The sequence below is a fragment of the Charadrius vociferus genome, unplaced genomic scaffold (genome assembly GCF_000708025.1).
Source record: "Charadrius vociferus isolate BGI_N301 unplaced genomic scaffold, ASM70802v2 scaffold54, whole genome shotgun sequence".
Taxonomy (NCBI): Eukaryota; Metazoa; Chordata; class Aves; order Charadriiformes; family Charadriidae; genus Charadrius; species Charadrius vociferus.
The window spans coordinates 4,250,891-4,276,466 of record NW_009648350.1 but is presented as its reverse complement, the minus strand read 5'-3'; the positions used below and the strand labels follow the sequence as shown (position 1 = coordinate 4,276,466).

The following is a 25,576-nucleotide window of genomic DNA, read 5'->3' as shown; positions in this document are numbered from 1 at the left end:
TTTTTTTTTTTTTTGGTGTGGGTTTTGTTTTTGTTTGGTTGTTTTTGTTTTTGTTTGTTTTTTTTTGTTAACAACAGCTTTTAGAATATACAACTGCTCAAAGCTTTAACTGGGGGGGGAAAAAGCCCCCAGCAAAGCCCACCTGATGCATCTTAAAAAGCAGATGTGACTCGAATGGCATCTCCCTCCCAGAGAGTCGTAAGGATCACTCGCAATTAATTTAAAATTCACATACAGTGAAAACACAGTTAAACGGTAACCGTGGGAATTAACACGAGCGGCAAACTACCTGAACGCGGCACGTCAGAGCACGCTCCAGATCGTCCCTCGGCCGTGCAGAACTCGCTGTTCTCCTGTAATTGCCCTTGCACCTGCCTGCTCAAAACCAGCAGTCTCCCCATTTCGGCTTCGCTTTGTGCATTTAATTTAAAGCGAAACATTAGCAGCCACGGGAATCTTCACCTCACAGAGATCTAGTTATGAAGTGTTCCAGCTTCCTTGCAATCGAGCAAACCCACGTTCAGCCATCCTGCCCGGATAACAGTTGAAGCCACCCAGCGATAACCTGGCCACTCGCAGGGGGAGAGCGATGATGAAGGGAAGGAAGACACAGGTTTGTTTGCCAATAAGCCCAATTAGCACTGTGAGCCCACTCACTCCTCCTTAATTAGCACAGTCAAAAAAGCCCAGAGCCTTCTGCAGAGTCCCGTTTCCCATAGCCCATCGCAGCGCCGACAGGGACCTACCAGGGTTTGGGTGACTGCGGCCACTGGGCAATGAGGTGAGAGAAGAGAAGAAGGGAGACAGCTCCACGGCTTCCCTGCCCTGGCTCCACAGCCAGGTGGTTGCTTCAGAACCTCACTTTCTTCCCTTCCACAAACTATTTATTAACCTATTCTCTCCCACAGTTGTAGCCTATGATCAGGAGAAGGAAGCAAGATAGGTAGATTGATGCATAGATATTTTATGTAAGTGGGAAATCATATCCCCCCCCCACCCCCCATCACCACCTCAGGATTCATTTTGCTAAATTAGCTCTTCTAGGCCCCTCCTAAAAAAGATCTTCATTCTCCTACTCAGTGGCGTCGTCCTCCTCTGTACTCGCCCCAGCTGAGATTCTTTTTTGCATCTATACGTAGCAGACCAGAACCGTACATAGCATCCGAGATGAGATCTCACAGCAGAGGCTTATATAACGCTATGGTACTTGTATAGCTATACTAGAAATACCTTGCCTTACATCGCTTGATGTTTTTATCATATACTAGCTGATTAAAGCATGATTAAAACCCTCCAACTCTTCAGTCACTAATGAGCATCCACTTTATAGCAGAGGGTGGGTTGTTCTCTTTTTTTTTTTTATTAGTCCTCAAATAAATGACTTTTCTCACAAACTGTTTTAAGTTGATTTTCTGTTCCAGCTCTCAAGGTCATTCAGCCGAACCTGTAAGATACCTTAATACTCTGGAGTATTGACACCTTCCATCTCGAGCGCTCTGGCTGATGGCGCAGTAAACCCAGCGACACGGATGCACAGCCATTCCCTCGGGAAGCACAAGCCGCCCCAACAGAGGCGGGTGCGCGACGTCGTCCCATAAAGCTGCGATGCCAGCAAATACACGCAAACACCTATAAAACCACCTCCTAGCGTATATGGGCCCCGAAAACTGGAAATAACCTCAAGAAACATTTCGTGTTACCACTTGCTACCAGTCCCCTCAAAGCGGGAAGGAGGGACGGGAAGAGAGGAGCAGAACTAAACGACTGGTTAGCAGAGTGGAAAGATAGATTATCACCGCTAACCTACCATTTGTCAATCCAGACCCGTGCGGAAGACTGTAATTTTCTAGTCAACGCTTTATAAGCAAGGTCAGAGGGAACAAACACTTCAATAAAAAATTCAAGACATCAGCAGAACCCAGTCATGATCCTCAGAATGCAAAAAATAAAAAATAAAAAAAAAAAAATACAGAGGAAGGGGTTGTTTGTACAATTAATGGGCCCAGAATAACGTCCTTCACGTCCATCCGTGGAAATGGCATTTGCAGTTCTTAAACATAAAGACTTGAGACGACAAACAGGAAATCACGGGAAATAAAGGGCACCAACTGAATACATGAAGAAACAGTGCTCTACAGAGCAAAATAAATAAATAAATGTCAGTTTTGCTACCAGAGACCCACTGCAGTATTGCCTGGATGCTTGGAGCTGTGCAGCAAATGCCAAGCTGTGAGCTGCAGCCAGGGAACACATAATTAATGTGATTAGGAGCACACAGAGCTAGCATGCTCTGCTGACTGAAAAGCCCAGTAGCATAATTACTGTTTTCTGTACTAGCTCTATGTCTGAACAAATCTCAAAGCCTGGTTAGTTTTAGACTGCTGTGTAAACGTCAATAAAAATCCCAGAAGTGCCAGCTCATCAGCATTCTCAGGCACAGAAATGGTGAAAATATCACTGCATTTCCATGCTGTTAACATCAGGCAAAGAAGTCTCCATTCTTCAGTCTAACCTTAAGAGTTTGTAATAAGGTAACATCTCCCCCAAGTGAATGCTTATTATGAAAGCTAATTAATTGCTTTCCGGTAATGAGAAGTCTTTGGTGTTCAAAGAAAGCAAAATTCACTACACAGGAATTAAACAGTGTTTATTGAAACAAAGCTCCCCCCATTTAAAGACCTGTTTCTGATTAACAGCGTTACAAATAAAACCAACGAAACTGACCATACAAACATACAAAACATGTATAGGCAGGAAATGTGTGCTCAAACCAGTCAAAAACCTATAGTATTAATTGAAGAGAAAACTAAAGCAATGCTTTGTAGTTGCCTAGATTTCCCTGGGGGATGGAGAGTCAATGCTTATCTGCCTTCCTCAGAAGAGACAATTTTGATTAATATCAGACCCATCTGACTCAGTCTATTAAACCCTGAAGGAAGGATATTCTTCAGATATAAGAGATAGCTCTTTGATTAATAATTCAACCATATTGCCATTCCAAGCATTAACAACTGCATGGCACCTGTGGAAAGCGAAAACCTTTGAATTCTATGGAAAGGAACTAACTTGTGCTAATAGACCTGCTCTCCTTCGTCCACAGCTGAAAGCCGCCTGACACTCTTCCTCCTACCCTCTGCCGAACAAGTCAGAGTGTCAAGGTTGTCACTACTTTCTTGCCAAGAAGACACAATGGTTATATAATTCAGCTTTACATAAAGTAAGAAAGCAAAGTTACTTCAGACACGCTGAATGCTTTGTCTGAAGATCCTGGCAGTCTGTCTAGAGACTCCTCTTCAGTGCTGCAACAGCCTAATAGAACACAACAGTCTACAATATCGTGGCCGTTGGAGTTCACTGTTACCTACCAGAGGCGTAGCTTCAGAGAAGTGCATTAAATCACTTAGCCCACTACACTGGACTACCATGCATGGTGTAACTAATGCCAAATTGTCACACACGGGGCAGGGAAAAAGTCAATGTAGGATCATCTATTGAGTTTTTCCTGGAAGTTCTGGCTTCTATCAGTCAGCGCCAGCCTCCTCCTCACTGTAGTTGAGCATTTCTCCTGATGCTTGCAATCAACCTCTTGCTGTATTCTCTGTAGTTCACAGGTTTGATGTCCACTGCTGTAGCCTTAATACGAGATTCATCCTGTGAAAAGAGAAAGACGGCACGTAAAAGAAGAACGCTAAGCACCCTGGGCATTTGGTTCTAACCTCCTTCTGCCCCAGTAACTTACTGCTCTGGGTATCGGGGTTGCCTGGGGGCGCAAAGTTGCCTCCCAGAGCAGCTGGGGTGTTTTTATTTGAAACAAGTCAGGCTTGATGAACCCGAGAGGGAGCAGCGTTAACAACAGTGGATCCCTCCTTCAGTGCTCAAGACTGACAGTATTTGTGTGAGCAAGTATCTTTGGAAACTTCTCCCCAAAAACACAAGAGGAGGAATCCACCTTCTATGGAGACAAGTAGAACTACACAAGACACACACTACATTATTTGCCTTTTGGGGAACACTTACGTTGTAAGTCTCCTGTTTTACTCGGATCCTGAACTCATATGTGTTGAAGTTTGCATTTTGGAACACTTCTTCAAATGCCTGCTCGTTCTGTGAGAAGGACAAAGACAGATATCAGCTGCAGACACGCCAGGCTTCCAGTAGTACCGTAAACTTTCGGAACAGCTCATCTTTTGCTGATGTTGGCAAAACGGTGGAACTAACTGGATCACGTAGGCAGACCTGAATCTTCCAACAAATTCCAGATGCCAAAACCATAACTTAAAGTTTTTAAGAACTTTAGTTCAAGGTGAAAACTTTTCAGCTAGCTCAACAAAATAACCTGCAGTTGCACCGAATCTGCAGCCAAGTGCGCAGAAAGAAAATACGAGTCTACATGAGATTCTCTTGCGCTGCTTCACTGGCTAATTCTGATGTTCTGCTAGGATCACAGACGCTGACAGAGGTAACTATTTCCCTATTAATTGTCTTATTAGGCATTCTGGTTCTCTGCTTATCCATCAAGGCTGTATATGTATCCTTCACATCCTGACACGGACCTATTTAAGAAGATGTTCTATAAAAAAGTGGATGCGTGTTTTGAACATGCTTTTATAACCATTAGAAGACTGTCATATTTATAACATAAGCAGCTTCTAATTACCATACGAACACCAAACATCATCATAATTTATAACAGACAATTTGTCAAAACAGTAGAAGAGAAGCAGACAAGTTGTGGAGACTGTGGAACAAAAGTTTATTTTTGTAAAAATACTAATTTTTACAAAAAGGTAAAAACCTCTGCTGACATTCCACAAAAATCCTGCAGCCCCACGACGATACAGACACGTAATTATTAATGCATTTATCTACCAGATGCACTTGACTTGATCAGTCACTCCAGCAGCAGACAGAGCATCTGATCTGGAATTGAACCCACCTCGGTTTCACTCATATTCCAAGTGTTACATCTGCTGTTTTTAAATGCGCACAGCACTATTTTACACTACACAGTGATTCTCCCAAGGTTTAGAAAAGCACAACAAATGAAGGTGAACAGGAGTAGCTAGTTTCAGAGACTGCAGAATTTAGGCATATCCTTCCTGAATATTAAAAAACCCCTTCTTCTGACCATCGCATGGATTAGAGGATAAGAAAACTCGCTTAATAAAGCATTTGGCTTCTGTTTCCAGCTCTGCCACAAACTATGCTAACCATTAGTGAGTGGAAAATGCCATTAGCATACCAGTCACTGCTACCCTACATTATATCCTTCGGTAACAAACAGAGTGGAGAAGTAGATGAAAAACAGTGCACGCACATCTACACTTAGAGTGGTCACTGGCTGTATGTGGACTCAATACATACTGTGAGCAGAGGAAAGACTCCCACCCTCTTCACAGGACACTGCATCAGGTCTTCAGAGAAAAAACACTAAGAAAAGCTTACTGAAAATGCATCAAGTACCATTTTTAAAGGCTCATAAAAGTGTCAAATCAAAACCAATTTCTCCTGGAACACAAAGCATTCCCGCTGAAGGGCTCGTTCCATTTTCTATCCTCGGCCATTTCCATTAGGCAGCTCTTCAAAAGACATTACATGTTTGTACTGTTACATAGGATCTGCTGTATCTCCTTCTCCATCCAGTTCTTTTCAGCATTAAAAGTGACTAAGAAATTTTGTTTGAACCCTAGCAGAGATTAAGCATGAACGAAGTACAAAAATATTGACAAATTAAGAATGTCTGAAAATGGAAATGTAAAAGCGCAAGCACACCTAATCAGAATGCCCTAGCAATACCTCTTCCTACAGAACAGAGGCGTCCAGCCTTCACAATAGCACAAAAACTTTTAGCATCCCAGAACTGCAAGCTTCGTACCACTTACCTTACACAGCCAAAGTGCAGGAAATTTCCAAAAAAGCATTATTGTATGTGAATTACAGGAAAACTAGCCCTGCTTTGCAGAAGTGGCTCACAACAGTGTCTCAGGACAACCAGGACTACAGCCTCAACAACCCCTCCTGCTTCATTTCCCTCCCACAGCCAAGCAATGTGTTAACCAACAGCTGCTGTATCTTTGGAGCCGTAGCATCAACCAGCCTTAGCCTGGGAGCACAGCAATGCTCATACACAATTCAAGAACTTATTATGCTTTCTAGATCGTCATTAAAAAAAAAGACCACAACAAAACCACACAGTTAGTATAGCAGATGACTTAAAAACCAAAATCAAACCAAAAAAGCCCTCCAAAACAAAACCAAAAAAGTCGGGATTATTTTAAAAATCAAGATTATTTTGGTAGGAAGAAAAGAAAATGCAGCAGAGCACATAGTAACAAAGGGAAGAAAATACTGTCTGTCAGTCTTTAATGGCTTACAACCTTAAAAACCATTCTAATCTGCCAAAGAAAGATCACTTAAGCATCTCTGCCAATGACCCATTTTACAAGTCATAGTCTTCATATGACCCACAAAGTTTCTGATTATATTTGGTGGGAAAAAAGAGCCTTCAGAAGTGGGCTAACACCCATTAGTTCAAAAAGCTTCCTGCCTACTTATAAAGATACATACAAAGTGTTCTGGGACTTTTTGGTTTTGTAAACACATTTTTGGAACACATTAGGGATAATGTTGTTAGCATTCCTGGCTAAAACAGTTTTATTGCAGATTCTTCCAATCTAGGTACAGTGATAAAACAGTCTGTCGTTTCTATCGGAGTCAACACTTGTTAAAGCTGTCAGCCCTCTAAAGGCCGTAGTACTATCGACAAGTAATCAGCTGTCTCTGGAGGTCCAGGGGACAAGGACAGGCTGATCTCCAACTTTTAACAGCCAAAAGAGCTCAGAGGTAGACAGACTGACTGTGGGAGCAAACTATGGGGGAATGCAGGCAAATCTCTGTTCTCCAGGCAGATGGCCCGTGGAAAATAATCCTGAGGAGAGTAAACAAGTCCCTGCCAAGAACTTCAGGCTAGAGAGAAGCAACAATTTGTGAACTTGTAAAATATACTGAAGTCCAACATCTGGAGAACAATCCTGGGCTGCCAGGCCCCTGAGCTGGCCTATCACGCAGAGAATGGGCAAGATCAATTCTTGCCTAATGAAGCAGAAAATCCCTTCCTTCCACTTTTGTATTTATTTTTAATAATACTGTTAATTTCCACAGCAACTACATGAACATAACCCACTGTCTTTGTCACCTCTGCTGACTTAGGAGCTTTATATGCGCACATATGAGATCATGCTCTCTGAAGGATCAGCACTGGTGTTCCACACATACCTTACATCTTTCTCCAAGTTGCCTTCAAAGTCAACATTACAAGAATATTTCCTTACCAGGAGGATCAAAAAAAGCAAGACATTTCAGAGCAGCCCAACAAAAAGGTGTGTGAAACATAGTTCAACTTCTAGACATTTACTAAAAATACAATAAGCTAATTGACTGACCTTTTCCTTCAGTTCTCCCAGGAAAGCTGCGTTTTGCCCAAGAATGAATTCTGCTGTCTCTTGGAAACAGGTCAACCACTGATACTCTAGACTGTCTGCAATGGTCACCTAAAAAGCAACAAAAAACCAAGAGGTCATTTCATCCAGTTGTCTATTCCTCAAGAAGACAGTACAAAAGAAAAATTTATTTCACAGCTATGTAGAGTTTTAAATTTCTGATAACTATCAGAGACCTACGCACCATAGGTACTTTCTGTCACTGAGGGTGGAAGGCAGTGACTTACTACCTTTTTTGGTTTTTTAAGCTCCATAGAATGTCACAGTTAACGCAAGTTAATATCGACAGTACATTGTGTCACAGGAAAAGGCCGACAAGATCGCAGCAGTATCCACTGATGGATATTCAGCTCTGTTCCGCTGTCACTGATGAGCTGTGAGCAAGAACAAGTAGCCCAGAACAACCACCAAAGGGGACACCAGCAAGACTGCAAACTACATGTACTTTGTACATACCCGAGTACTTGAGCAAAAACACACGTAATACTATGTTATGAGGAAACTACCAAGACAGTCAAGGACAAGACAGAGCAGTAAAAAGATCAAGCACTAGCCTCACACGGATTTCCTGGCTGCTTTGATAATTAGGGATGAGAAAATAGGAGACACGCTGTTCCGAGGGCCTTGATTGAACCCTCAGTATACCCTTCATACTCCACGAGAATGATTCCGCTATGTAAAGTGCATTCCTAGAAGTTATCTGCTAGAAATTATTCAGAAGCAGTTTGTGTTTTAGTGAGACTGCAGGGATAGTTCCCTTCTCTCTGCATGCCCACCTGGCACAGCATTTCTAAGCAGCAGATACAACTCTAACTTATAATGTAAAACAGACGAAGGTTCAATGCTTATAGTGTAAGTGGGCATCACAATAATAATCCTCAAACAACTTTCTGAAGCAGGCTCCATTAAAGCATGAGACAGAACAATACCTACCAAAAAAAAAAATGTACTAAATATAGGTAGCAGCTGTAAAAGTGCAATTACTGCTCTCCAGAAATGCCATTTTACTTCAGTTTATCTTCACTACTGAAGAGGCGTAGGCCATCTGTACTCTGCACTGCATAGTACACTTGGAAACCAGAATCAACTGAGCTAGCATCAACTTTTTGGCAAAGAGAAAAGCTTTTAATTGGAGCACTAGGAAAACAAACTGCTAATCAGCTCAATGAAACATCCCTCACTCAGGTACAGCATACAAGCCATTTAAATATCCTCTAACCCACAGGCACCACAGGGAGACAAACAGCACTCTAACACCCCATTCTCTCAAAAGATTTCTGTTTGGACTGTGCAGGGAAAAGAGCGAGAAACACACTCTCCTCTGATCTATTTACTTACCAGAAGCATCATGCGGTACTTGAAGTTGGGGAATTCACGATCACACTTTTCACAACGATACAGTCCGTTTTGCTGGTCTATCACTTTCTTATTGCAATCCTGAGAGGGACACGCCTGGTACATACAGTTCTCTTTGCGCAGATGTACTACGGTGGCCACACAGCTGAAATAATCCGCCTGGGAGAGCCAGTGTGCAACATTAGCCTCAAAATACTCAACGTTTTCCAATTCTGAATTAACTACAAAGCAAGGCGCCCATACCTGGATATTTAGGATTAGAAAGCTTAACAGCTATGGATTATTGGGAAACTGTAAATCAACCCCTCTGTTGCAATCATTCTCAGGCTTCCATTATGTTAAATAAAGCCCCTACAGCAAGATTATTTTGTGTTTCCATTGCAGGAAACTCCAATTGCTTGGTTTTCTTTAGATAAAGCATATTTGCTTCTCCATTGTGTCTGTTCAAATCTCTACTTTTTCACAGGATTAAGATTCTGCACTTTCCTATGCTTCTTTTGGGAGCAAACCAGAAAGCCTACTGCATAGTATTACAGATAAGCATTTGATTAAACTATAGCCTACAGAACAAAATACCCACTCACCATACTAAAATAATCATCCTAATGGTTTAAGACTACGGTCAAGTCTTTCAACAGATAAGCAGAGGTTGCTTAAGAAGCACGTGCAAAAAAATCTCACAGAAAATAGCTGAATTACAGGTAAAGTTTCTTCCCTTGGATAGAAGTTCTTGCATATCCCAAATGGCTTAGCACTTAAGTTGGGGGGGAAAAAAATAATTAAAAACAAATTGAGAAGCAGTATAAGCCTAGAGAGGTTACTGGACTGGAATGCCAGAGAATTGAGTTTTAGTCGTAGCTTTTCTATGGACCAAGCGTGCAGTACCCTTGAAAACCACTTCCTCCTAATGCACCTATTTCTCCTAGAACACTTTGTGCTATTTATATAAACATCTTTGGGGTGAACTACCACCCACCCCCCCATTTATACAAGGCTTAGAATTCTCTTGCAAACATAGTATCATGTTGCAACATCAGCAACAAGCTCGAATTTATTTGGAAAAAAAATAAAAATATTTAATTGCATAAATTCTGAGCGATTAAGCACATACTGCTCAACAACTGGACTACTTCAATCAGCAGAATGCCTGCATAAAGCCTTGCTTTTTATTTTCTCCCCAGTACCCAAGGCTTGTACTCGGTGGCCACGCTTTACCTTATCTCCTTGTCCCAAGTTCTCAGATTTGGCTTCAAACAAAGTTTTCCAGTTGGTATTTGCCCCAGCTGCTGGCCCACCCCTGACATCAGAGATTGAGGCACATTCCAGAAGCTGCCCCTCAGAGTCAAACCTGGAACCACAAAGATGCACTTCTATTTTTGGACAGCAGACCATACAGACTTATCAAAAGCTTACATTTAGTTTCATGTACTTAATACGTGAGGGATTTTTTATCAATGATTGCAAAGGAAACAATTACGGTAATTTGTGTATACTGCAAACAAAAATAGCATTTCAGAATAAGTTAATAGTCCGACTTAATTAGCACAGTATTTTATAAACCCACAAAAGGAGGACAGCTTTGTTCTATATAACTGCAATTTGTTTGCCAGCTAGTGGTCAAAGCACGCACTGCATGCTTCTTAAAGGCAGTCAGATAACAAGATTTAAGGGCATCAAGATATTTCCATAATTAAAATTAAATTACATGGTACCATTATCTTCGCAGCAGCTTCAAAAACAAAAGCAAATAGCATTGAACAGATTATGCTTCCTCTGTTGAAATAAGAAAGCACTGCTTTTCAGCAAAAGGTTGTACTGCCATCCCATTCTGGTGGTTTTTGTGATTTGAGAAACACACCAACAAGACTCAAAAACCGAACTTAATTAAAGTGTGACAGTAATAGCTAAGACCCAAAATCAATTTTGTCTTCAACAAACCTGTGAAGTATGGGAGAACCACAGCTCAATGAAAAACGCAAAATGCCATTCGCCATTATATCTTATCCATGTTTGGGTGATTTAACCAGAGCCTGAAAATCCAGGACTCACAAACCTGATGCTGCCAGCACTTCACCCTGTTTGTACATACGCCACATCTCACCATATCAGTAGGTAGACAATTTAGCAACTATCTACAGCAGAAGCAAAACACCACAAAATCACTTTGTTTTCCTGACAACAAAATTGTTACTTTGCTATCTGAAAAATATTGGATAAGGAATAGACACTGGAAGAAGTCAACATCCTTCTTCCAGTCCATACTAACAGAGTGCATATCAGATTGCACACAATGGGAAAAACCTGTGAAAAAAATACTGTTCTCTCAGATAATGCCTCAGAAAGCGGAACTGGTCAAGTCTGATTTCATGCTGCTTTCCAAGGCTTTGGGTCAGCATGCACTACTCCTATTTCAATTTTTCAAGGTCTGTCATGGAATTATAAGTTTTTGAATTGAACAACTTAAAAAGGACAGCCTTTCAGGCTCTAGTGCTTTCAAGGAAGAGAAGTTTCTATAACCCCAGAACCCATATCCTCTGCTACCTTTCTTCAGTAAATACAGACTGCTCAAGTACAGAGAAACAGAATAAAACAAACACTCTGCCACAGACTGTAATGAATCAACATAAACACACACTCCTACCATCCTCGGAGCTTAAAAGCCTCTGGGCTATCAGGGTTGATGACAACTGTACTCGAAGACAGGACAGACAGGCTTCTACCACCGAAATCAGAGACTCGGGCTCCTTTGATGGCTATCACAGGTTGTCTAGAACCATCAAATTGTTCAGCCTGCGTGTGTGAAAAAACAGAATACATTACTAGCACGCTACAGTAAAGGTACTGAACTTGCGATCGTAATTCACAGATCATGACAAACGACCAAACCTGAACCAAACTATCTTACTGTATTTAGAAGGTAATGTTTTAAACAGTATCACTAGGAGTTTATGAAGAGGCAGCTAACAATTAAAGCTGTAGTCCTAACACCCCCATTTCCTGAGGAACCAGAGAATCCTTAAGTCACCCTACTGGTTTGGAAAAGAAAAGCATTGGTCCCCTCCATTAGGGGTTTTATACAGGGATTTTAGAAAAAGAGAGATGGGTTATGGGAGTAGAGGGTTCTCCAAACAGGAGAAATTATTTGGTCAGATTAGACTCTTCAGGAGATGAAACAACACACTTAGCCTGACTGAGCCAATCATGTCTATTCTACCATAACTTAAAAAGCAGAAGTATAGGTACGCCGACCAAATAGTTTTCCTCTACTTCCCATTTTCTGTTTTTAATCTCATAAAGCTGCGTTAATGCTGTTCAATTGCCATCAGTTTGTTATCTAAGTCAAATCTTACAATAACAGAACGCCTTGGCTTGAGAGAGGTTTTGAAAGGTATAGATTTTCTGGACCCACATCACTTAGCAAGCAAGGAGAGGATCACGTGCTTAAAGATTACAAATGAGCTGGAGTTAGCAATAGCATTCACTGTATCCATGAGATGCAAAGAGAACCCAAAACATATCCCAGCCGTTAGGGCAACAACTATTATAAAGGAGATACAGATTCTAACCCTAACGGTGCCAGCTGCAAGCCATAAGTCACCTCCCCTCAATGCTTGTCGCTATCTCTATTCTACAAGCAAGCAAACAGATTTAACTTTGTAAAATGCAGACCCCGATCTCCGTTGCAAGAGTTGTACCAGGAACTGATTACCAGTAGCCTCTCCTATAACAACTTGGTTCAACGTCAGAACTTTGTGTTACTGAACTTCAGCTTACTTCATTTATATCAGCAGATGGTTAATGGTGTTTAGCTACCTACAGTATCAGTCCACTTGATCATTTAGCCATAAAGCATCGCTGTCAAGCTGGCAGGATCACTCCCATTTTATAGACTGGAACATAAATCCCTAAGTATCTACAACATCGCTGGAAAACAAAGTAGCCTGTTAAAAGGATAAAGCAGCAGTTTACCGCAACTACTCTAACTTTCAATCCAAGGCTCTAATGCTTTAAACTCCCAGTCTGAGATACAGCTTCTCAGCCCCCTAGTTAAGCAACAATTTATGCAGGGTAACATGTATCCCACCTTACAAATAAAATTCATCTCAAATGAGACAGCCGTAGCCAACAGGCTTTTCCATAATCAAACTGCAACTCGTATCCTTTCCTAAACTAGAAGCCTGTTATCTTCAGTCTTTGGGCTTGAGACATAATGTCTGCAGTTGTTCAGAATGCATTAGTCAGATCATGTCAGCAGTTTGTCAGAGAAAGGTTAAGAACATCACACCTGAATGAAACCAGACAGTCTTTCACCTTCTCTCTGCCCCTGATCCTTAAACACTCAGGACTCTGTCTTGGTGCTATACCCATCTCAGATGACAACAGCACACTCATTTCCTCACCCTACACAAAGGAACCTTCGCTTAAGAACAGGTAAGGAAGCACATACCTCATGTCCCCACAGCGTAGCTGTCACCAGTTTCCCCGATGTATCCATCAGATGCACGTTCCTCTTCGATACCTCCCTATTGTTAGCTTTCACTATAATTTTAGTGACATCTTCATAGCTCTTACAAATTCCAATTACATCTGAAAAACAGTTACAATTTAGTTAGTTACTCAAGGGTCACACTTGGGGAATACAAGATCACAAGAAAAGAATTCAATCCTAGTGTCAGATTTTTACCTTGTATCCTAGCTCCCTATTCAAATCAAATCTGATATGGAAATTGAGTGTATTATGGTAGGAATGCTCCGCTACAGAACCCTTCAGTGCTTTAATTTTGTTGACGAATTCATTAAGGTATTCATGAATGCAAGCCTCACCACATTAGCAAGATCAAGGCATTGTACTATCTTTTCCCATCGCATTCTGTCAAAGGACTTTAGCCCTGATCCTGTAACACACACTCTTTCTGCTTAAGCCCAAGTCTTTCAGACAAGGGGTTTCAAAGGGACTGTAACACAGTGAAGCAACTGGCTAGTGCCTTCCCTGCAGCTCCGTGACCGTAACCTCCAACTTAAACAAGTCTGCACATTCAGGTAGTAAGAGTAACACAATCCCCTTTGCACTCACTAAAAATATACCATTTTTTAATATTACAGATCTACCTTTAAAATCCCTAGCTGAATGCCTCTGAATCACAGGCATCTTGTGCCTGTGAAACCTGAGCACCCTCGCCCCCACCCAAGCCTCTGATTTTTTCCGGAGTACTCTGCCCAACAAATTACAGAAAAACAAACCTCCAATACTTCACAAAGCAAGCCAAAACAGTCATGCAACTTGGACATGAATGCAATGAATTATGCCAAAATCACTACAGAGATAATTAGATAGTGAAAGAAAGCAAGACCACGGAAGGTATGAAATGCACACGTGCTGAGCAAGGACGTTTTTGTTTCAGCCCTTTTCTGTGGAAAACAATGATCGTAGTACAATAAACAAGTATCGTTTACTGACTTTAGTTTGAGGCACAGGTTTGAAGAAAAATCATTATATATTGTTAGCAGAACAGAGCAAAGACATCTTAAGAGGAAAACTGCCTGAGGTATTTTTAATGGCAACCATCCCTGGATAACTTCACTTAAGAGATCATAACACTGGAAGCACTGTATGCTTACGACCCCCCCGGTATTCAGGACACAAAAGTAAAACTTCAAAGCTTCAGAGCTTGCTGTTTTGCTACTTAGACTGACCGACAATTGAGTCTTTGGGTGTGTTCTCCAAGTCAGAGATGGATACAAACTCAAACTGAACAGATGGAAGATGCTGGGCATCATCACAGGGCACAACTGAAGTCTCATTAGTGAATGTAATCTCATAGTCATTCTTAACAGCTGTATATTGCTTGTTAGCAGTCTTCAAATTGCCTTTGGTAAAATAATATACCTACAGGAGAAAGCAATGAAACAGAGGATATTATCAGAAGTCAGACAGAGAAAATAGATTGTGTTCACCTTTAAAAATCCTTGCTATGCTGAAGTTCCTCTTTTCTAGCTCACGTCAGTCTATGAAAGCACAATGCTACCATACCTTGTTCAATTCAATGAGTGGAAAGAACTTGTCTGCTTGATCATTGAATGCAGTAGCTCTAATCTCACCCTGCAGGAAAATAGGAGAGCTGGTCAAAACCGAAATCCGGCATCAAAAAAAAAAATAAAAAGAATTCTTTGCAATGTTAAGTGGCATCAGTTCCACAGACACAGCATGCTCTGCCAGGCTAGCTCCAGGCATGTGAGAAACAAACAACATCGTCCTCGCATTTGTAGTTAGAGCTAAAACAACATATTCTATACCTGACCATCCAATCTCATATTCAAGTCTCATTAGTATATCTAGAGCTTCAGAATGAAACGCGTTAAGAACTACATATATCATGTATACACCCCTGAAAAGGTACTCGTAAAAATGACAGCTATTGCCATTATATGCAAAAAAAAAAAAATTAATTATATCATGCAGCTTGACAAGTCAGCAAACAGTGATACCTCCTGCTCATACATGTCAAGTCTTTAAGTAACAATTATAAAATCACTAGATATAAATATTGGGTTTTTTAAAAAGTTGAATACAGACTGTATGCAGAGAAAACAAATGGCTGATGACAACATGTTACATTATTAACCTCACATTTTATACTAAACATAATCTAGCAGAATCTTGTTTGTTTTCACGACAGAAGGCTGTAATTTGATAAGAGGCTTGACAAACTGCAAGTTTAGTTAGATTAACCAGATACCATTCCCCAAACAAACCACAGATGAAATTCCCTAGTATTACAATAATTTGTACTCTGATTTCCTCACGAAAATGAAAGCTTGTAACTTGGAGGCAACGCTCCACGTTACAAAATAACGTGTATCTAAGCAAGGATGAGACCTCATTCTCAATCTCCAGGAAACCACCACAAACCTCAGTATTAGGTTGTCAGTTTCCATAAACAACTATATTTTGAAGCAGCAAAAATTTAGTCACACGCTATAGACTTTGATGAAAAATAATCAGTAATGCCATACATTTAAGACTTCATTCTGGATAAAAACTGCGTCGTTGATGCTCAACTTAATGAATACAGGAATACAAGCTTCAGTCGTAATAAAACCAACATTTCCTATAATACACTTTATTTCCTCTATTCTGTCTTTATGCAGGGTTCATCAACATCTGGCATACATTATGTTTTTCTCAACGTGACACTTACACTTTCATCAACTAGCTCTACAGAAAAGAGCTTTCCTTCACCACGGGAGTTGCTCCACGTGCGGATCTGGCCTTTTTGGGTAACACGAGCACAAATGGTCCACCTGAAATTGTGCAAGAAATCACTGTTCCGTGTTTTTTTGTTGTTTTTTTTTTTTTTTTTAAAAAAAAAAAAAAATTGAATTGACAAACCTTTGGAACTGGAATGTCAGTATTTACAAGCCAGAATCTTCCCACTGCAGCTCAGCAACTCTACCTGCTTTTCTGCTGCCTTCTATTTTAATGGCCCAGACCATTAAAGGCAGAAAGTTGTACAGAAAAGCAACAAAGCCAGCCATGAAGCATCTAGTATCATAATAGTAGTGAACAATCCTTCTGTATAGAAGCAGGCCTCAAATCTTTTACTCTTCTAGGGTACATTTCTCATACAGCAGTTTGCCTGCTCTGAAAAGCCATGCTAGAACTCAAGAGCTCAATTATAGGATTCGCATTTAACTTGGGTAATCAAATCAGTTTGCATAACTTAAAAATGTCATTCACGAAATAATTACATCCTCATGCTTTTCAACAGAACAGTAGCCAAAGTGAATAGCTTACTGAGCTATTTTGTCATTAAGTTACCAAAAAGAAAGTTGCTTTAAGAAAAAAAAAGAGAAATCAATTGATTTTCCACTAAAATATTAAAAACCTATCAAGCTCAGCAGGGTAACTTCACCAAGACAACACAAAGGCAGATCTCAGATTATCAGGGTTGATATGAAACTAGGAAAAAAAAAAAAAAAAGAAAAAGAAAAAAATCACACCCACAAAAAAACACCAAAAAACACAAACAAGAAACAAAAAACAAATGAAAACCTGTACAGCTGGTTTTATGGAGGGGTTTTTTTGTTTGTAATTTGGAGGTGGTTTTGTTGTTATCACTGGTTTTGTTTGTTTGAAGTTAACCAATAAACTCAAAAGAATTCAAAGAATAATTTGACAGAGAATTCATACATTAGAAAGCAAAAAGAAGCTATTGTTCCTTTGTGACTGTGACATTGAGTAATACCTGGCAAACCATAATAACTCACTTCGACTGGTACGGGTTCAAGCTGGCGATCGGCACTACTTTGGCCTGCGATCCCCCTGGTGTCTTCACAGAGCTGACAGCACTCGCTTTACCGAACTGGTTTGAGGGAGCATGGTACTTCGGGGCAGCAGGACCTTTCAAAAACCACAACGAAGCGTAGAGAATTTCAGCCTTGCAGACAAAAGCTTGGTTAAAACGAACTCGTGGTGCGAGGTCAGGCAGAACTTTCCCCACCACGCTATGGGGAGCTGCATAGAAGGCAAATACTTAACACTGGGTAGGCACTTAAAGCTCCCCGGTCGCTGTGCTACATGGGCACCGCAGAGCAGCTAAAGTTTGTTGAATCGCTTCTGCTCTTGGTCACAATTATTTTCTAGGCTGCAAACTGCTGCAGAAGAGACACTCTCAGGGCTTTAGAGCACCTCCACTGGAAGTGGAGATGTGTCAGGAGTCAACCACTTAAACCTGGTCTAAGTGGGAAACAACTAGTTAGCGGCAAATTCTCTAAAATATGGCACATCAAGCTGCAGATCTACACCATTTGGGGAAACAATTAAGGAATGGTACCTCTGCAATCAAATACATTTCTGACATGAAGCAATACCTATAATTCTACACTGAATCTTGTTAACGTATAAATGTAGAACTCATGATCAGTTTTAAGTACAGGAAGGAAAAGCTTGTTTTCTGCTGCAGTAAGCAAGTGTCAAAATGTTACTATTTCAAAATGCTTCTTAGACACTGGAATAAAGAATACAGACAGGTTAAAGCAGTACCAAGAGCTAGGACTTTGACAACTTTTTTCCTTCAGAAAAAAAAAAAGTCTACAGGCTGACATTTAAATTGACTGCCTTCTTCAGCATCTCACTATTTAAAATCTTGATAAAAAAATTGTATTTATAGATGTACTATCAAATTATTTCAGTCCCGTACCAGCTAAACTGTTTGGCCTCAATATCTCAGCACCAATAACACACCTGTTGGTCAGCTCCAAACTGCAGCTTACTTGGGTGTCCACAGAGCACTGATTCAAGAATGCAAAATTGCATTAGACTGAACGTTCAGTTCACAATGCTTTGTCAAAGTTGTTTCCTATTTTTCTGCCTTGAGGAAGAGGGATGGATACGCCTTCCCCTCCTTTTTTTTTTTTTTTAATTATTAAATCCAAGCATACAGTAGCCTCTTGAGAGAATTCACCTTTTTAAGCTACGGAGTAGTCTTCAATGTAGTGTTTCTCATGCACCACCATTATAGAAAGGATCCTTTTTAAATCTAAGCTGTAGTTTTGTACTGCAAAAATGGAAACCAGAATTCCCGCCCAGGATTACTCTTACCTGCTCCTGACAAATTGCCATTTTGTTGCTGTGGTTTGCTGGGTGCTGGATTTGCTGCTGGAGCTGAAGAACGTTGTTGCCCTTGCCCTAGTAATCAAACGGAAAGAGACCATGCAGTACAGTAGGGAGCACAGTAATTAAAACTACCCTAAAGCCTTTTTAGGAAATAAGGCCTGCACAAAAAAAAAAAAAAAATTTAAAACATAGAAAACACGCTAAAATTCAGGTGTTATAAGACACGGCAGTAGCAAGCTATCTGTTGAACAATATTACTATGGAGGAATTTCAGTCAGATCTCTTTCCTCAAGCAACTGCTTTCTACTTTGAAAGAATTCAGGGTTGACAGTTATTTAAAAGGACAGCACTGAAGTAATCTTGACAACTTCTCCGTTTTTATAGGCTTCTGTTGCTCTGACAGGTAGTTTCTGCTACTATCTATCTAATAGCTATGATAAAAATTATAGGAGAATTCCCTCTTAAAACTCAGAAAGGGCCAAAAACCCACTGGGTAAAGTAAAACCTGAAGTTAACACAAGACAAAGAAAACACCTGCTATATTTTCTTTTCAAAAAATGAAGGTAGTCAATGTGCGGGTGATGGAGTCATCATCTAAGCATTCACCAGGGTCCCTCTTGGGACACAGCAGTATATTGCATAGAGAGTAAAGTGATGCCATAGTAAGTACATACCATGCATTTTTATTAGATTCCAGGACTTTTACTTGCCTTATAGTGATGATAAGTAACAAGAGAAAGAGCAGAGTGACATATCTAGACAAATAGTACATTAGAAGACTAATCTACAGTTCAAAAATTTGAATTCCTTTACAGAATAATTGTCCTATCATATTTTGCCTCCAAATGAGAAAATATCCAACCTTTTTCTCTTCTGGGGCACAACTAGTTCTTTAGCCATTGGTTTGCAATAAGTCCTAGACCTGAGCAGGCAAAGCCCCCTTGATTTGGGGTGTGAAGAGAAAAAACGGTCAGAGAAAGTGGAAAAGAACATCAGACCAAGCCCATAAGCATCAGAAGGAACAAAAGCAGAGAATCCCAGAGGAGAACGGCAAGGAAGGATGGCACACAAGTAAGGTAAAGGAGCAGAAGCAACACAAGGAGACCCTGATGTAGTGTTGCCTGATGTTGTATAGTCTACAGAGGTAACTGTCTGATTATTTTTAATCCAAAAGAAGGTCCTTGCACAAAACCCAATCTGCTCCTCTAACTTGCCGCAGTAGAGTCACATCGGTGAACTGGTGACAGCAGTCTCCCTGGCAACAGGGTGACGTCAAACAGCAATGTGTATTTGCTGCAGAATCCGCTAGATGGAGAAGCCAGATTTCACCCTTGCTCAGCTGCCTCAGGTACTCCGAGGACCCAGTCAGGGTCAGTGCTCAACACCCCAAATTCATTGTGCCTAAGAGGAGAAGGAGGAGAAATACCCCCACGGCAAAACATGTCTCAACAGGGAGAGAATATTCAAGAACAGGAATGTGCATATGGAACAGCAAAAGACTTCCTTGCTAGTTTTGTTCCAAATGGTTTTGACCTGGGATTTTAATTAAAAAAAAAAAACAAAAACCCAACAAAAAACGAACAACACACCACCAAACCAAACAAAAGACCACCACATACATCAGAACACTTGTGTATTATGAAACACAAAATCATGTTTTAACGGTTGCCTAAACATAGCCTGGTGTTTCTCAACAGATTAAGACTATATTGACACATCTACGCATGTGCTCAAATATAGAAGTGGCAGAAATATCTCCCCAATTTTCTCGCTTCTAGAGTCTAAGGACTCCTAAACTATGATTTCTGGTGGCCTATAGATCACTTGGGGTGCTCAGAAAACTTACTCCTCTGCCTGGCTTTCACAGTTAGTTTTTATTAGCAGCAGTTGAAAAAACCAACACTTTAAATACCTGATCACATTTCTGCTATACATACAGGGTTAGACAAACCCAAGACCTTTGGCCAAAGCTAGCCTACTCTTATGTAAGAGCCGTTAAGCAATAGCCCTGTGCTTCCAACGCTTTGTTACCACGAGGTCCTGCTACAGTGCCATGGTGACAGAAGACCTGTCCCAGAACTGAGAGGCAGCACAGGGGGAGGAAGAAGAAGAGAGAAAATGTGCTTTGAAGGAAAATGCGCCAAAAGGCAATGGTGGGAAGGGAAGGAAAAAGAGTTGAAGTGAATATATGAGTATACAAACATTTCAATGCTGAAAGATTAATGACAGAAGTTAAACATAAGTAGTAAGTAATTGTCATAATAAAATGAAAGTCCAGCATCAGAGTAACCTGAATGAGATTAATGACAGTAATAACATTACCATCTAGTTTTTAACAAGAACTAAACTGCTCAATCTTAATTTTCAATACTATTACAAAATGCTGCCTGAAAAGTTTTTATGATATGTTTTAAGAAGATTGTGGCTTCAGCCTCCTTGTTAGGCAGATTAACCGCCTACTGCTCAAGCGTAAAGTGGCCAAAAGTCAGCTTCTCACTCCCCAGGTCCTACTGTGGCATTACAATCTAGGAAAGAATATTCCTTAATCCTAGATCTAGCAATTTGAGATCTGTATTTCAAGTAAGACCAAAAGCAGGACTAAAGATACTTTTTAAAAATAGCTGAACTTTTTTTCCCATTAAAACCACAAAGTGCTCTTAGATACTCATTCTGCATTAGCTGAGTGTTCCTCAAAAATATAATCTCTCCATATATATGGGAACTTAAAGAATTTGCAACTTGAAGTACACCTCTGCCATTTTATCAAGGCCTTCATGACAAATCAGGCAGCCCTGCAGAGCAGAAAGGCTGGGTTAAGCTTACCTACTCTAAACTGTTACCGCCTTCTGCTACTGAAACCTTATTTAGTCTCAAACAAAAGGGTACAAAATCTGCAGAACAACATCAGTGTTAAAATGAAATACACATCACATCAAACTTGACATCTCTTATCTCTCTAGTGCAAGACCACACTTACTACGATCAGAGACCTGTAACATCTCCAAAAGCATTTAAATTTGAAAACTTCATTGCTGAATACTTTTGTAATCCCAAATGAAGAACACAACTTTGATCAAAGTCATGGTAATTTTACCAAAACTTAGACTCTTAAAGGTATATTTTCAGCTCAGTTCTGTAAGAGATCACATTCCCAGTCGTTTCTAAGCAACAGTACGACAACTGAAAAACATTATAGCTCACAAGCTCTTGTGTCACACAAGCAAGGGAGATGAGAGAAAGACACAAAACAGTCTGCTCAATAGCTATTCTGAAAATCTTGGTCTCTACAGCAACTGTGGGATCAAACCATAAAATCTGAGATGTCAACACATTTTTTAAACAGCAATTAGCTAAGTAACTATCAAAGGAACAAAGGATTCTTTAGGCTCATTTAACAAACGCCCCTCCAATTCCCTAGGAAAAAGAAAAGTTAATGAAGAAAGATGTCTTTGCTGTTGCAAGGAAGTCTAATTTCTACTTCGATTAGTAAAGTAGATTTTTAACCAGAATGGCAGCATACCTACCACCACTGATCGTCCAAAATATCCTACAGAAAATTGTTGCCACTAATGTGTGGTCCCTTAGTAATAAAAATATATTAATTCACTTCCACCAGGAAAAAAAATAATTCAAGAAGAGCTATTTGCTATTAAATTTTAGCCATTATCTGTATATACGTCAATGACAGAGCTGTTCAAATATTTTCTTTAAGTGCTTATTATCCTCTCTCTTTTTTAAAGATCAGAACTGGAAGAACAGAACATACTTTTGAACATACCTCAGGGGGAAAAAAATATAAACTCAAATATTAACTCAAAACATGTTTGCCTGAGAACTGTAAGCTCAGCACATGAAAATTAAGAACAGTTACTTACGCAACATAATAGAAACAAGAGACTCGTGGCAGGTCAGATTAAGGCCCACCAGCACATCATCATTTTTCAGATGGCAGGGTAGGAACGGGTGCTTAGGAAAGTCTGTATGCTAGCTGTGTTTTCATACCAGTCTCTCATCTGCGTACTTTGAGCAATCTAAGTTTTAGTGCTTCCTGAACCTAACATTCATGCAGAGGATGTATTGTTATGTTTAACAGCCTTTAATGGATTTTCACGTCTAATTGCTTTTTGAACCTGTGCCAATTTTTGGAACCTACCTCAACAAGTTCTATAATTTAACTATGCACTGTTTGGGGGTGCGGTACAGCCTTTGTTTTAAAACCACTACCTGACAATATGAGAACTAAAGAGCATCAAATGAATGTAGAAAAGAAAGAGAGAGTCATCATTCTTTATTCACCCCCTCCATGCCATCTTATAGTTTCACAGATCGTTATTACATCTTCCTCCTGCTGTTTTCTTTCCAGACAGAAGAAATACTAATCTATTTGGTTACTCATTATGAAGAGACATAGAATAGCTTCCGCATACTTACTGGAACTCTAGGTAGAGACCACTAATGTATAATAAAAATCTATCAATGTTATCATAAGGTATAGATACTTCCCAATACCACGGAGAGACTGAAGCTTCAGCCATGGTGTAGAATTTATTAAAATATGAACAAAAGCCATTTTGTATTACACAAATAGAATGGATTTTTAAGATCTGGATATCACTGTTCCAGGTATAAGAAAGCTGAACATGTCTGACCGCTTCTTTTTAAGTGAAAAAACAGACAGCTGAAAGGCTATCATAACAGATGGTCTGTTCAGAAAGGTATTTGTTTACAGAGGGCACTCACCTTCATTGTACGGCACTGGATTGCCAATATTCCCACCAACCTTATCAGCAGTTTTCAGAACATCTAAATCCATCAGTATAACCACTCTCCTACAAACACAGGACAGAGGACAATAAAGACTTTCACTCCCTCTGCAAGTCTATCAGACTCTGAATATCCTTTTCTGCCAACCACTAGGGGCTAGTGCTTTGGACAGGGTTCTGGAAGACAAAAGCTCTCCACTGTCAACTTAACCCTCTCATGAGGTACAAGTAGGCTTGAAACAGTATCACATTTCAGCAAGGACAACCAATGGCAGGCTGAATGGGCATGCAAAAATGGCTTGAAACATTGTGTTTTACAATCTGGCACAGTTTTGATACTTTTACAAGACAAAATATACTCCCTGCCTCAAAAGATGTTATATTCCCTCCACAAAAACGCTGAATAAAAAGACTATGAACCTCAGTTCATATTCTCCTATACACATACATAATTTTTCTATAAGCACTCAGATCCTCACTCGTTTTGCCGCATCCTACCTCCCTTCCCTCAAACTTTCATAAAAGACAGACCAGATTCCACAACACCTATGTAACAATAAATCTTCACTGTTTCTTTTCCACAGCAGATAATTCTAAGTGAATTTTAATGAAGCTCTGTACAATTTGGTGTATTCCAACCGGAAACTAATTTAAATTACTAAATCACTGTACTAGACAAATCTGAACCCACTGCAGTCACGTTCTGTAGTTTTTTTAATTTCTGTTATTGCTTGCGCTGTGTACTTTCCCTCCTGCACTCTCAAGACTGAGTAATTTCAGAGAATCCCAATCAAAAGCATTTGGCCTCTGCTTAGTCACGAAGGACAGCGCAGCTGCCCTTCTGTAGGACCATACTTTGAGAAACATATATACCTTCCATCTTTCAGGCTGTTGACAATGAATCTGTTAACCTGGCAAACACATTGGGCTGCTAAGCGTTCCTCTTCCACCAGAGAGTTCAGCTGTGTTGCCAACATGAATGCTGCAGAAACAGAAGAACATTGAAATAATTAACACATGCTAGCCTTAAAAGGGGCTGCCATGGCTGGCAACAACTTTTCCAGCCACTCTAGTGTTACTTTAGATCTACAACTTGCTCAGTTAGTTAACACATAGAAAACAGTGTAACTTTTAAGAAGTCACCAAAATTAAGCATAAACTGTACTGTATTTATTCCCCAAACTTCAGAGCACAGTGATAGCTAGAACAATCATATATCAAAGAAGCCAGAGAAGGATTAAGCTAAATTACTTTAAAAATCACCATTACAAAAACATGCATAATTTTCTACATTTTCATTATACCCTGTAGCAAGTTAGTTGCTTAAAGCTCACAAAGTTCCAGAAGAGAAAGACTTCACCCAAATATTAAAATGCATGTTGCACGCTTCAGAGTCTTTTGTCCCTGCGTATGCCATGTTATCCTTCAATATTCATTTCATTGCTATACACCTAGGCACTAGACTGAAAACTTTAGTACTACTAGTATCTCCACGCTTATAAAAATCTCACTACAGCTTGTCATACTCACAGGAGAGTGTGTTAACCCCATCACTCATCAACACTCGGTAACGTGGTGGCCCATTTCCTGTAGCAATAGCCCGTGTATTCTACAGGGGAAACAACAGATTATTAGTTCTCATAGAATCATAGAATTGTCTAGGTTGGAAGGGACCTTTAAGATCATCAAGTCCAACCATCAACCTAACACTGCCAAAACCACCACTAAACCATGTCCCTAAGCACCATGTCTAGAACTGCTTCTGTTTTGCGGACTCCAAAGCCTTGGTTTGAATAACTCTTCAAAAACATGACGTGATGTTGCTAGCAAATGACCTATCTATCCAGGTTGGGGGTTTTTTTTTGAGCATTGATATCACCAACGTAGCCCAAGTCACAGAAAACAAAATAGAGAGTACGTCAGCCTTGCTGGGCTCCTCCGCAGAGGAAGCCTGGCTGCCCACGGAAGCGCGCGCAGTCACAAGAGGTAACGGAGAGCACTCACGATGACTTGCAGCACGGGCTTGGAGACGTTCTCCCCTTGCATTATGGCCTGGAAAAAAAAAGAAAAAGAGCTTCTCAGAGAGGTGCCGCCACCACCTCCCTCAGCAACGCCTCGAGACCCGCAGCTGAGGGGGGAATTGCCGGGAAACGGCCAGAGACACGGGAATGGTCGTCACCGCAGGGCCGCCCCCTACTCCCCCCCAGGACCCGGCCCAGGTCCGGGCCTGCTCTCTCCCCTCAGGATCGGACGGGGTGGGGGGGTCAGTGCCCAAGCCCCCTTCTCCCCAGGCCCAGGCCCAGGCCCAGACTTCACCCCCACGTCCCTCCCAGGCCCGACCC

At 40.5% G+C, this 25,576-nt stretch overlaps 2 protein-coding genes across 2 annotated transcripts in view; one reads left to right on the top strand and one right to left on the bottom strand.

Annotated features, from left to right (window-relative positions):
• Positions 1-2,626: 2,626 nt before the first annotated feature.
• On the bottom strand, positions 2,627-25,280 carry RPA1 (replication protein A1, 70kDa). Its single transcript, XM_009885175.1, has 16 exons — positions 25,239-25,280; positions 24,765-24,843; positions 24,108-24,216; positions 23,212-23,300; positions 18,457-18,543; positions 17,124-17,256; positions 16,055-16,157; positions 14,887-14,955; positions 14,550-14,742; positions 13,303-13,442; positions 11,497-11,645; positions 10,071-10,203; positions 8,838-9,014; positions 7,443-7,550; positions 4,018-4,104; positions 2,627-3,651 (listed from the first exon to the last, which is right to left on the bottom strand). The coding sequence occupies exons 1-16, from the start codon at positions 25,278-25,280 to the stop codon at positions 3,544-3,546; spliced, it is 1,806 nt and encodes a 601-aa protein (XP_009883477.1). The 3' UTR covers positions 2,627-3,543.
• Positions 25,281-25,402: 122 nt separating this feature from the next.
• Positions 25,403-25,576, top strand: part of SMYD4 (SET and MYND domain containing 4) — a 7,005-nt gene continuing 6,831 nt past the window's right edge. The window contains exon 1 of the mRNA XM_009885223.1: positions 25,403-25,453. Coding sequence (XP_009883525.1) covers positions 25,403-25,453 — 51 coding nt within the window. The remainder of the gene's footprint in view (positions 25,454-25,576) is intronic.

What these genes read in the sequence shown, in the direction of transcription:
- RPA1 (XM_009885175.1), bottom strand. Translation starts at nt 25,280, where the DNA reads ATGCAAGGGGAGAACGTCTCCAAGCCCGTGCTGCAAGTCATC. An exon ending in TGGGGTTAACACACTCTCCT is followed by an intron (nt 24,217 to 24,764) that starts GTGAGTATGACA and finishes CTGTTTCTGCAG; the next exon opens with CATTCATGTTGGCAACACAG. An exon ending in GCTTTTAAGCTCCGAGGATG is followed by an intron (nt 10,204 to 11,496) that starts GTAGGAGTGTGT and finishes TTGTGGTTCCAG; the next exon opens with GTTTGACTCTGAGGGGCAGC.